This window comes from Chenopodium quinoa, unplaced genomic scaffold, assembly GCF_001683475.1.
Source record: "Chenopodium quinoa cultivar QQ74 unplaced genomic scaffold, ASM168347v1, whole genome shotgun sequence".
NCBI lineage: Eukaryota > Viridiplantae > Streptophyta > Magnoliopsida > Caryophyllales > Amaranthaceae > Chenopodium > Chenopodium quinoa.
The window spans coordinates 2168634-2181876 of NW_018744092.1; the positions used below are offsets into that span (position 1 = coordinate 2168634).

Genomic DNA, 13243 nt, shown 5'->3' on the forward strand with positions numbered 1-13243 from the left:
ACCATCTCGAAGGACATGTCCAACATAAGCGAATCCCTCCCAACCAAGTTGCACGTACATGAACTTTAAAAAAAGGTTACCAACACCTAATATGAAAACGAGTGTTGATTTAACAATAATTTGACAAACGAGGTAGAGTTGCTATATTTTATTTTGTGATACCAGAGTAGCATGAAAACGAGTGTTGATTTAACAAATGATCAAACAAGCTCGATATGACATGTTAGTAGTTCCTTTGTGAAAAAAATCTATCATTTCCATCACTTTATTTCATAATGTAATTTCTTACACTTCATTATTACCTTTTCAAAATTCTCAAGGTGGCAAACAAACTAAAAAGAGGATTGGGTTGTACGAGCAAAAGGAGTTCCAAATTCCAAAAAAATTGGGCCCAATGGACCCCTAGTGGACCATAATTGAAGCTCATTAGAAAGAGAGCAGTACAGAAAACATGAAAAGAATGATTTGCACTTAAAAAGTTTTGAACCAGACATAGTACATACTTTTCGTCAATCACAATCACAACAATCTTACTGTCCTTGTTAACCTCTTTTTTGGGCTATACAACCAATTTTTAATAACCTAAAAACAATAGAATCATAATAACAAGTCAGAGAAAATAGTCTCAGTTGTCATCAGTTTTAAATTTCAAGCACCAAAATCCCACAGATGAATGGTTGTGTCACTAGATGTAGCCACGACATGTCGGTCGTTGGCCGCGACTGCGGTCGCCTCCTCTACCCACTCTCTCAAGCTGTACAAGTACTCTCCATGATCAGCATCCCATACTCTCATTGTACCACCAATGCACATTACTACATACATGCTATTCATGCATCCTAGCAATCCCATTAGTGATGATGCTTGTGCACCTCGGTGTGACACTGAGAATCGACACACCTCCTCGAGTGTACGCAGTTGTCGTACACTTGCCACCCCACGAGTGTCTACCATGACAAACGCGTTGTCGTTGGCATCAACCGACCCCACGATTATCCCTCGTCGAGATGCCTCTTGCCCCATCACCATCACTGCCTCCTCTAGGTTTAGCACCAATGCTCTAAGACTAGTAACTCCTACTGCCACCCCTTGAGGTGCCACTCGAATGCGGCCCAAGAACTCCCTAGGTTGAATTCCGGTAAGCATGTGCCACCCCATCACGGAATCCGGATCGGTTAGCGATCCACCCCTGAAAAGAAGCTCCTCAGAGTCTGCATCCCAAACTCGAAACGCCCTACCGGGGACACCCGCGTAGAGCCCAACCCAAAACCGATCACCACCAGTGAAGTCAACTAGGGCACCATCATTGACAACATCTCCTAAGTAAGCCCGACGGTCCGGGCCGGGCCCGTTGAGAGGGGAAGCAACATGAATATCGCCATCAAGCGAGGCAAACACGACCCGATTGATAACATGAGGCTGTAGTACAATACCCGACACTGCACGGGAGAACAAGCCAAGGCGATCACGTAGCAAAGGATGAACGGTACGTAGGTGAACCCGGGAAGGAAGGTGAAACAAACGCACCGACCCGTCCGAAAACCCTACAGCCAAGTGATCATCAGCAAGGGCAATGCGAAGACACAAAAGAGGGAGTTGATCAGCATCACCACCACCCTCATCACCCCCTTGCGCGGCAGCTAAGGGGTGATCAGAAAGGCGAAGCACAAAGTAATCGTAACGACTAACACGAAAATTACGAGACGTGCGATGGAGACTGATGAATTGCTCACGCCAAGTAGGGTGAAGGAGGTTAGTTGAGTTCCAAACAATGCGTACGAGATTCTGCCATAGCAACTCGGAGCGTGATACAGCTCTCCATGTCGTGCAAACCTATGAAATGTCACATTTTAAAGTACTATATTATTGACACCAAATAGATAACATAACATAACATGAAAATGACATTGTATGTCTATGTCCTATATGCAGTGTATGAATCTAAGGTAAGGACAAAAAAATAATAGTTGTACAACAGTAAGATTTTTTCATTAGCTTGTTCTAATTAAAGTAATAGTCCAACCATTTTTGTATTTTCAACAAGCCTGAATGAACTCCTCTCCTTTTCATGTATTGTTTTATATTTGTCATGTTCATGGATAAAACAAAGAAAAAAATAGATCTAAAAGACTAAAATTATCCATGTTAAGCCCTAACAAACAAGGTATGATTGGAGAATTTTTTATAATTTGTTTTCTAAAGCAATTTTCAAAAAAATAAAAAAAAAAAAAAGAATTTTTTTTGTTTATCAGCCTTCTAGTATGAAAGCAGGAAATCCTAACCTATAAAGCATACTCGATGCAAAAAAAATTATAAATCGAAATAAATCTAATATGGTCATGCAATATTCGGGTTTTTTTTTTTTTTTTTTTTTTTTTTTTTGGAATATTTTAAGTGGGACAAAAGCAAAAGAAGAGAAGGCATATCATTAACACAAGACAAAGTCATTTTCAAACTCCTTAGAAGACCTAATTGAACAAATTTAGTTAGATGTCTGGAAGAGAACATCTCTGAACATACATTGCACACAATTGAGTTGCAGTTTTTTATGCACCAATAGATTTTGTAATATTAAATACATTCAGATTTACAGTCTGCATCAATTTATTAGTCCTTGTAACACTGTATTCTCACGAAATAGGTTATTACTTGGAATTCAAAAACATTTGCTTACTCAGATCATTAATATGGGTATTGTGATAGATCTTAAAGTTTTTTTTTACTTTTTATTTTTTTATTATCTTTTACTTACTGCACAGTTTCAAGTCATACACTCAAGGAGTAATTAGAAAATGTAAACGAATAATTTTATCAAAGTAATTTTTAATTTTATCAATGAATGTAGGGTAAGTAAGATACTAGCTATGTGCATAAATTATTGTAATTATTTTTTGATACTTCGTGTAATACAAGTATAAGAAAATTGTAGTCAAAGTTATTATATATATAGAAAAATATAATTTTTGAATTTTTTTTTATTAATTTATGTATACATTATTTAATACTCCCTTCATTTTTCTTTAGAATCTTAAGAGATTCTAATGAAAATAAAATATAATATTTTAACTGTTTTCTATACATCAAAACATAATTATGTATCAATGAATGTAGGGTAAGTAAGATACTAGCTATGTGCATAAATTATTGTAATTATTTTTTTATACTTCGTGTAATACAAGTATAAGAAAATTGTAGTCAAAGTTAGTATATAAATAGAAAAATATAATTTTTGAATTTTTTTTTATTAATTTATGTATACATTATTTAATACTCCCTTCATTTTTCTTTAGAATCTTAAGAGATTCTAATGAAAATAAAATATAATATTTTAACTGTTTTCTATACATCAAAACATAATTATGTAGGAACTAGTTAGATTCATTTGGAATTTTAATCACCAAACATGTAATTATTAAATTTATTTTGAAATACATATCTAGAGATAATTAGATTACAATATTGTATTGAAAACGTATAGGTACCAAATGTGTTAAATATTTAAATTCGGAGAAAGTAGTCAAATTAGTGTATTAAATTAAATTAAAAAGTAAAAATGTCAAAACATTACATCTATTATGAACCAGACGCACTATTAGATTATCTAAGTTCGGGTATAGTTTATGAGTTTGAACGGGGCATTTGGGCTTGGGAAACCCTGCCGGTCTATTTTAACAAGAGCAAAAGGATCAGAGTCAAAGATAGGGAAAGATGAATTATCTTTTTTCTAATGGAAAAAAAATAAAAGCATTAATTAATTAAAAAGAGTAGTCAGGACCTAGAGAGACAAAACCTAACCAAGTAAGGGTGGCAGAAGAGGGTCAGGGGTCAGGGTAAGCCTGAGGCAGAGACTTTAAACATCAGGGTCATATAATATTATGAAAAGAAAGAGAAAATACAAAGGATACATTGATAAAGTACCCTACATTTTCAGAGAGTCTAGGAATCATAGGCTCTTCAGAACCCTATTCAACTAGGTTTATTTATTTACAGTAATTTTCCTCAGGAGAAAATATTTATTTACATGTCACATTCACAGCTCAATGTGGAAGAATGTGAGGTATATTTTGAGCCTTACTGTATTCATTTGTAAGACTGACTTGTCATCTACTGCTAACACAACTATCAGACCTTTTTTGTTTTTTCACTCCAACTTTCAATCACCTTCTTCTTCTTCCTTTGCTTGTTACCAGAGAAAGATTGTAACTTGGCACCCATTCAATCACCTTCTTCTTCCTTTTCTAAAGTTGAAGTGGTGAATGACTGAATGGTTATTTGGAATGAATACTTTGGCTAGAGTTTAACCTTTGCACTATTTACATACTGAGTATATTGCTTTAACCTTGATGTTTTATATGTGGAATTAAGTATAATCATATTTATATATTATAATCGTCTCAATAGTAAGGAAACTACTTGGACGATAAATAATTTTGTTCAGTTTGATACTCTGGCGTACTTCATAATATTTACATATTCACTCAATTTTCACTTGTTTATATTACTACGTGTTCACCTTATTTTCACTTATTTCAGATTTAATAAATTTAGGTAAGTTCAATTCAGAAAAATAAAATTTTGATTAGTGTTATCCAAGTTTAATTACAACTAAAATAAGTTTTGATAAGTTCTAATAAATTCAAATTAATTTAGATAGGTTCAGATAAGTGAAAATCAGATAATAGAACCCACCCAATTTATCAACTTTTTTTACATTTTATAATTTTAGTTATAAATTAAACTTGGATAACCATCAATTGATATTCTAATGTCCAATTTTTCGTAAATAAAATAAATAAATAAATTGAACAAAAATGATACGAACTATTTTGGGATATAAATACGCTAAGTAAATAAGTAGAGTACTCCGTAAATCCGTAATTACTGATGACTGACAAGTTGACAATCTTGAAACTAAAGAATGGATTTGTCGGTTCACACTCATCTTCTATAGATTTTCTAAAATGATGATCTGGTGTAGTACTGTACTCGTAGTGTTAATTAAAGCTGATTTCAATAACTAAATAAGTACAGTATTACATTTACTTCATGTAATTTTGATTGTTTTTTTTTCTTCTCTAATTGAATACTTTAAACATACGGAATATTCATGTTGACTTTAGCCCTATTTGGTAATTAGCTGTTAACTGGTTGATATACCCTATTATATTAAATAGTTTGACTAGCTAATTATATTAGATGATTTGACTTAGCTAGTTAAAAGTGTTTGATAAACAACTGTTTATTATTACCTGTTTCAGTGTATTTAATACTAAAAAAGCTAATTGTTCAATAAGCTAATTTTAAAAGACTTTTATAAAGAGCTTTTTGACTCCAAAAAACTCTTTTAATAAACTATTTACCAAACACCAAAAATTAGTTTTTTAAAATGGTCAAATTTCTAATAGTGTTCAATAACCTAAAAGCTTATCAAAAAGCTCTTTACAAATTAAGTCTTATATAAGACATGTTTATGTTAATTTTATTATAAGACAGTTAATCTAAGGGTAACTTTAAGATGTACTCCCTCTATTACTATATTAGTCCTAATAGAGCAAGTAAATGGGAACAAAGGGAGTATTTATGTTCAAAGAATAAATTATTTATAATTTAACTTATAACAAAATTATGGAATTATATATTAAAAAAAAAGCATGCACTTAAAGGTGTAAATATTTTTTGATCAAAACAATTGTTTTCTTGATCTAAGATACGAAGAACATTTTTTTTTTTACCCCCATTGGTATTATTTTCTTACAAAAGGAAAACACTTTTTATAAAAATCGTAATTTGTCTTAGTCAAAAGTATCTTACTAATAATTGTAGCGCTCTAATTAGTGTTTAAAGTGATAATGTGTGTCAGGAGTACTTCTAAAGCATTGCTTACTTGCTTAGGAGAATGAAGAGAAGATTTAGACAAGATTATGTGACAAATTTATTGAAATCATTTAGATGATTAATCGATTAGAGTATTTGCCGATAATTCTATAATTTATGCTACACATTGATTACAAATTTTTAACTAAGACTGTCATAAACAAAGCTATATTGATTCAGCTGATTTTCACATATATAAACTTATTAAACTTATTTTAATTGTAATTTAAACTGTTTTTTTAGAAAATTATTAGCTTATCATAATTATGTTTTTTTTTCTTTAACTTATCTAAATTTATTATCTCTGAAATAAGTTAAAATAAAGTGAACAGAAAAACCATTATATTTTAATTTTGTATTTAAATAACAGAAATTATATCTCCATCAGCCTGACTAAACACAACCTAATTCTAGATAGGAAATATATTTCGCTGTCCAAAAGTATTACTGTTTTGGGTTTTGAAAGTCAGACTTCCAGTTATGGATGAATTTTTATTTTCATTTTTAGAAAAGCTCTTTAGCTTCAACGGCTGTACTTGATATGAACATCACTCATTGCACATTAAAATTTACAACTGATGATTAGTTTCATGCTCCTAACGGTTTTTGACTTTTTTTTTTTTTTAGGAAAAAAGATCTTTGTTCAACGTTCTTTTACGGAGAAATTTTTTTTTCTTATTTTTTGGATGAAAAAAGATCTTTGTTCTACGATCATGTAATTTATCAATTCTTTCTAAAAAAATAAAAATAAAAAATTCATGTAATTTATCAAAAAGGAATTTTCTAATGTATTCATTATCAACTAGTATAAAATTATTCTAACAAATATAATTAGAATCTTTTCAGAATTTACTAGATTACATTAAATGGGTATGTAAGGTAATAAATTTAACAAATTTTTTGTTAGGGTTTACTATTCCTTCCAATTTAATTTAAGTCCGGTTCACTTCACCTTATTTTTCAAAACTAAAATTATATTTACTAAACTGAACAGAAATTAATTTTAATAGACACGCGTAAAACAATCCGTAATAACGATAACTAAATGCGCTAAATAAATAAATAAACAAAAACAAAAATATCAACAAATGAAACTGCAGTTTACCAATAAATAAGGCTTAAATTTATAATCGCGACAAGAAAAATGTAGCAAAACTAATACGTAACCATCATTTAGCCCCAATGCAAACACATTTAAATTAAATGATCCAACTAGACAGACAACTATTTAGCCATACTCAAAATTTTATTAACATTTTTATGAGATGAATTGTTGATTTTCAAATATTACTCTGTATTTCAACATATTATAACCTTAGTCAATGAAAAACCAGAAGGCTTGCTAGGATACATGGACACTTCATCCAACTACCGTGGATACCCTGACACTCGTGAGACACACGACGATATATTTTGGACCGTATTCTACTATGATATGAACTGTTTAACTTTTTTTAATGAGAAAATTTAAGTAAAATAAGATAAATAATGTAATTATCAAATAATATGGATGCCTATATATAACTCATCGTTAATATGATATAATATGATCTAATGAAAGAACGGAATGACAAATATATGGTCAAATTTTTTTTATTTTTTTTTTAAAATATATTACACAATCCGTCCCATAATACTTGACACGGTTTCATTTTTCATCCGTCCCAAAATACTAGACACGTTACTAAATATGAAATAGGACCACTAATAAAAATATATTTTCCAATATTTTATTTCTCCTCACTTACCCCATTCTCACCCACTTGTTTTCTTGCAATATCAAAATACAAAAGAGAATCTTTTTATACAAGAAACAAATGTTTTAATTGAATTCACTTGTAGTTTTATCAAACTAAGTGTCCACCCTAACATTTCAAGTATTATGGGACACAGGGAGTATGAATTTTAAAATCCCGTACCCGTCCGTATCCTTTATTTTGAGATAGACGTTTTCCCGTATTCGTTTCGTAACCGTATTCGTGTCAGTACCCGTTCTTGTGAAGCTTAACTTGCCACACAATACTTAAGACTCAAATTAAATCAATCTATATTTAATTAATTAGAATCATTAATTTTACCACTTAACAATTTAGGGAATGTAATTAATTTAGGCACTCCATATTGACAAGGATCGTTCTCATGACCTAGAAGAATTAAATACGGAGCAAGTAATTTGCGCTCCAATTATATTAACATATTTTTTGACATGATATGAATCTTTCTAATTTGGACGAACATAAGAAATACTAATCAAGTCTAAATTTTTCGCGTCTGATCTAGCCGAAGCTCGCCTAATTGTCAAATGTTCCGTGTTGGAACATATAGAGAAACGACAAGACACATGTTTGGAGACTGTGGTCTTTCCAAAGGAGTAGTAGAAGAGCAAACAAATATTGCGACGAATCAAGTGTGGGGAAAAAAAGTTCACACAAACATAGGACTTGATACAATAATAACATATTAACATGCTAGTACTAGCTTTTTATTTTTATTTTATTTTTAAAATTTCTCTTTCATTTCCAAGAAAGGATGGCCTAAGCCATGTCTCGTTAACCAACGAATCTACTATGGAGTACCTATCAAACATCAAAATCCTCCTAATATGTAAGCTCTGTCATTATATAGATTTGCATATATTACTCCATATTTTTAAGAGGAAAAAAAAAATATATATTGATGCTACGAAAGTATATATATACTTTTTTCATTTTATTAATATTGTAATAATAGACTTTTTACACTATTCATCACTCTTGTTTGACTATATAATGTGATTTATACGTTGAGTAAAATATAGTCACGTGGGATCGTGTAGGATTCGTCTCATAAAATACTTTTACTTTATCAACTTTTTATAATTTTTACTCTTACACAATTATAGATATCTAGCATATAAGATGTGCTTTGGAATGCGTAATTTCTTACTTGTTGCAATATTAATAGAACAGAGGAAGTACTTCATTGAATAATTATTTGACATAAATATATGATGATTGGTCGAAGTCTAGAGGGTATATGAGATTTGAACTTATGATCTATGCATCTTGTTGACACTAATAATGATTGTGATTTTATATATAATAATAATAATAACAATAAATAAATATAGTCTTATGAGTATTTGTTGAAATCGTCCTGATAAATAGTTTATTAATATTCAATTGGTATACTTATTATTTATTGATTATTAAAAATATTATCAGTTAAATTATTTCATTGGTATACGTACAGAATATTATTTTTATAATACCTAAAATTACCCTACTCGAAGACCTTACCGCCTTATCCACTGTGCCCTTTGACTGTCCCCAACTCCCCATCCCTTTTGGTATCCGACAAATTCTTGTTTTTTGATTTCATGTTTATTTATTTAATTAATTTTGGTTAAAATACAAGTTTTACGCGTGCCTAGTGCTTGGATATTCTTCTTGTTTACAGAAGATGTTATCAGCTTTAAACCTTTTGTATTCCCTTTGAACTTTGGTTGTATCATCCAAGAAGAATATTCAACAAGGGTTAAATCAATTAATACTGTAGTAAGTTCGTTTTATTAAAAACGAGTACATGTGAGAGGAATGATAAAGGAGGATGGAGAATTATTGGAGATTATTTATCCGGTATCTTTTACCTCTCTCATGCAACTTGTCTACACTCGAAAATATGATTATTGGAAAAAAATACTCCATATTTTAAACTCCATATTAGAAATTAATTTATTTAAAAGTGTTTAAAGAAAAAAATAAGTGAACAATAATAATACACCGTAATTTTTGATTAAAAAAATTACTTGTACTACGTAAGAAGAGAATAAAGCCGGTTAATTAATTAAACCTATTAGTCTTATTAGTTTTTGATAAACAGGTCTGGGCCGCACCCACCATGAGTGTCCACTTTATACAACCAAAATCATATGAAGGGAGTAGCTTCTTAGTCTTATAAAGTAGACACAACTTTCTCTTTTCTTCAATGTGGGATACACATCTCAGTATTTATCTTCTCCTTTATACTCTTTCAATGTGGGACCGGACAACGCTTTCACTTAAATGTGGGTTTGCTCATGGATTTAACAGTTTTACTCTTTGTAACGTGAGGGTATATAATTGTTTTACTTAACTGAACTTACTAATACGAAGTACTTATCTAAACTTATTTCATTGAAAATTGAACTTTATGTATCGTTTAAATCAGCTTGCCTAATTATTAATTTTATTTGTATTAAGGTAAAAATATTTGTGCCCTAATTTAAGATACAACGTGAGTGTCCTAATTTAAAGATTTTCGTGTTTTAGGCGTAACAGACTATTAATATCACATCCGTTTTTATATTATTGACAATGATTAGACATGTTCTACTCACACTTTATGTCGCTAAAGTAGTAAATTAAATGGGTGAAAGTTTATGGAATTCAACAACGTAGTTGCATATATTGTAGCTTTGTAGTTGTAGAGTTATAGGTTTATGATGTTCAGCTAGAACTTCGTCTTTAATATTGGAGTTCTTAATAAAGTACTCATAGTCCCTTTTTATTACATAAACAAATACAGACAAGGAAAACCTACGAGAAGCTAGCTAGCTGCTTACCAAATACTCCCTACATGCTGAGTTATAACTGATGGTTCGTTACATGCAGTGTCCCACACCTTCCTCAAATTCGGCCTACGCAACAAGTTTTTCAAATCCTCGGAATTATTGGAATTGCAAGTAGTTTATGTAACTAGTTTTTCATCCCATGCAATTATCGGAATGATATGAATTCCATAGTAATTTAATCCAAAAGAACACTACAAAAAAAACTATTACGCCTTTTAATTATCGCAAATTTTTATGTTATAACTTTACTATGTACAAATTTAAAAGTACATGTAATACTAGTACGATTAGTAATCTATACCATAATATAATTAACCAAATAAGGTTAGCTTTTACTCCGTAGTTTTTAAGTATAAAGTTCAGTACATATAAATAGCAATCTCAGGAGTGGTAGAGTAGTACATATATTTATATGAAGAAATAAGGTTTTAGTTTTAAGTATAAAGTTCAGTATATAAAAATAGCAATCTGAGTACATATATTTATATGAAGAAAAAGAACCTAAGGTCAGACCCAACCACTCTGACTAGCTGTTTTATTTTGGAATATTCAAAAGTCAATAACTATTTTATTAAATTAAAAAACATTTGAAAATAGAAAATAAAAATGGACAGGGGTATTTTCTAGAAGAAATCGATGCAAAGAAAAGGAAAATTTATTATTTATTTCTAAGAAAAATAATAAAAAGAAATCCAGAAAAAGAATGCTTCCATTTTCTGTGATCAGGGTTACAATTATATCCTCTGCCTTTTTTCAACACCAAAAATAGAAATTTCCAAAAGGATGAAAATAACCACACTGATATCCTCGATTACATACCACCAGATCCAACAACAGCTTATACAGGATCCAATTATACAGGATGTTCTTGTACTCTTCCTCCCTCCCAACTATTTACACGCACCTTAACTAATTTCTTTTTTCGACACGCACGTACGTATGTAAGATAAATGACCCAATTGAACCTGATCGACTAATGACTTTTTTCATCCATCTACTTAAAACAAATTTTGCTCTAGAAATCAATCATTAAAGAGTGTAATTAAGATCTAAAACTCCATAATAAGGTCTCATATAAAGATTTTGGATTTGTTTATAGGAATAAAAAATATAATGTAAGTAGTAGAGTTATCTTCAAGTTTAGGCTATAGGTAGCTGTAAGCTATAAATAAGATTTTAATAAGAGTTATGTTATGTTGTGTGACACATTCTTCCATAATATATTAGTTCTGCTCCTAAACTGTCTAATCACACTTGACATGAATAACTACGACAAGAGGTTCACTTTTTATTTTCTCGATTTTCTACCTCCTTTGGACGTTTCCCTTTGACTTGACCCTTTCCCTATATTATTTTTTTAATTCATACTTCCATCTCCGAAAGTTCTTTAACATTTACTCTATGCACATAAAAACTCATAATCCTGTTTCGAGTTTTAAAATTATTTTGATAAATTTGTCCGTTTAATTAATATTTAGTTATAAATCTTAAAATAATGAGGGTAGTGTGACATAAAAATAGTAACGTATGAAACATATGAATGTATGTAATAGAAAATACTAATAATAATAATAACCTAAATATGTGAAGAAAAAAAAAATGTTAAAAGGGAAAAAAGAACTAACCTGGAAAAGGATAGCAAGAGAAGGAGCAACAGCAAGGCGACCATGAGAAGAAGTAATATCAAGAGCAAGTTGAATAGCAAGTGATTCAAGAAAAGGTTCAGGCCAAACACCGCCATTATTATTAATATTATAGCCACGAGTCGAAGTTGATGCTTCCTCCGCTGGCACCACTGACTCTGGCGGTGGTGAAGTTGTTGGCGGTCTCCTTCGCCTTCGTCGTCGGCTTCGGCTAGTTCCGCTCTCATTCCCATTACCATCTCCATTATTTCCATTTCTCGCTCTTTGCCTTGATGATGATGACTCTCCTACATGAGATGGAGGTGGTGGAGAAGACATTTTTGTAAATAAATGATCAAATAAAAATAAAAAATAAAAATTGAGTTTTTTTTTTTTCTTTAGAGAAGAAGAGAGAGCAAGAAGAATGAGAAGAGTGTTGTATGAAAAGGGGCCCAAAAAATGGGGGAGAGAGATGGGTATATATAGTAGGAGTAGTAATGGTAGAATGTACTTTATATTTTTAATTTATGATATAATATGGATTTGTAATTCTGGTACATAAAAAGGACAGGGTGTTACTGTTATTTGTTTTATATTTTATTTTGATTCTGAAGAAGAAAAAAGGGTGGTGTGAAAAGAGGGAAGAAAGAAGAGCATGTAAAAAGGTTCTTTTTTGCTTTTGTTGTTCAGAGAGATGACTGGGGGGAGAAGGGGATGTTGTGGTGGTGGTGTGGTGAGAAACCTTGTGAATTTACCAATGTTGTCACGTGTTACTTGCCACGTTTGTGTGTTTTTTTTTACAACTGTGATATCATATACTCCAAGTTTAGAGAACTACAGAAATGAAAGAAAATTGCGAACATACAAATTAAAGTTATAGAGATTCATAATTGCATGAATTTGAGCTACTCCAATGTATTTCCTAAAAAACAAAAACAACTCGTAATATTTTTAAAAAGTTTCTTGTTTATTGCGATTTCTTTTCAGCTTAAAATTCCAACCAATTTGTAATTAAATTAAGATTTTAATTTGACAACTGAGAGCTGTGTACACTACATCTTTTGGTTTCTATTCAAAATTAGTGGAGTAGAAATAGAGAGTAAAATGGGATTGAAAAAAAGTTTTTATTGGAGATTAGAAATGGTAATTGTTAAAT

General features: G+C 30.7%; 1 protein-coding gene across 1 annotated transcript; it reads right to left on the reverse strand.

Moving 5' to 3' along the window:
* Nucleotides 1–546: 546 nt before the first annotated feature.
* Nucleotides 547–13021, reverse strand: LOC110691820 (transcriptional regulator STERILE APETALA-like). The gene is made up of 2 exons (XM_021868775.1): nucleotides 12091–13021; nucleotides 547–1833 (listed from the first exon to the last, which is right to left on the reverse strand). The coding sequence occupies exons 1-2, from the start codon at nucleotides 12424–12426 to the stop codon at nucleotides 649–651; spliced, it is 1521 nt and encodes a 506-aa protein (XP_021724467.1). The 5' UTR covers nucleotides 12427–13021; the 3' UTR covers nucleotides 547–648.
* Nucleotides 13022–13243: the final 222 nt, after the last annotated feature.

Bases quoted from the DNA above. Each gene is read 5' to 3' on its own strand.
- LOC110691820 (XM_021868775.1), bottom strand. From the start codon at position 12,426: ATGTCTTCTCCACCACCTCCATCTCATGTAGGAGAGTCATCATCATCA. The intron at 1,834-12,090 runs GTTAGTTCTTTT...GACATTTCATAG, and splicing joins CTCTTGCTATCCTTTTCCAG to GTTTGCACGACATGGAGAGC.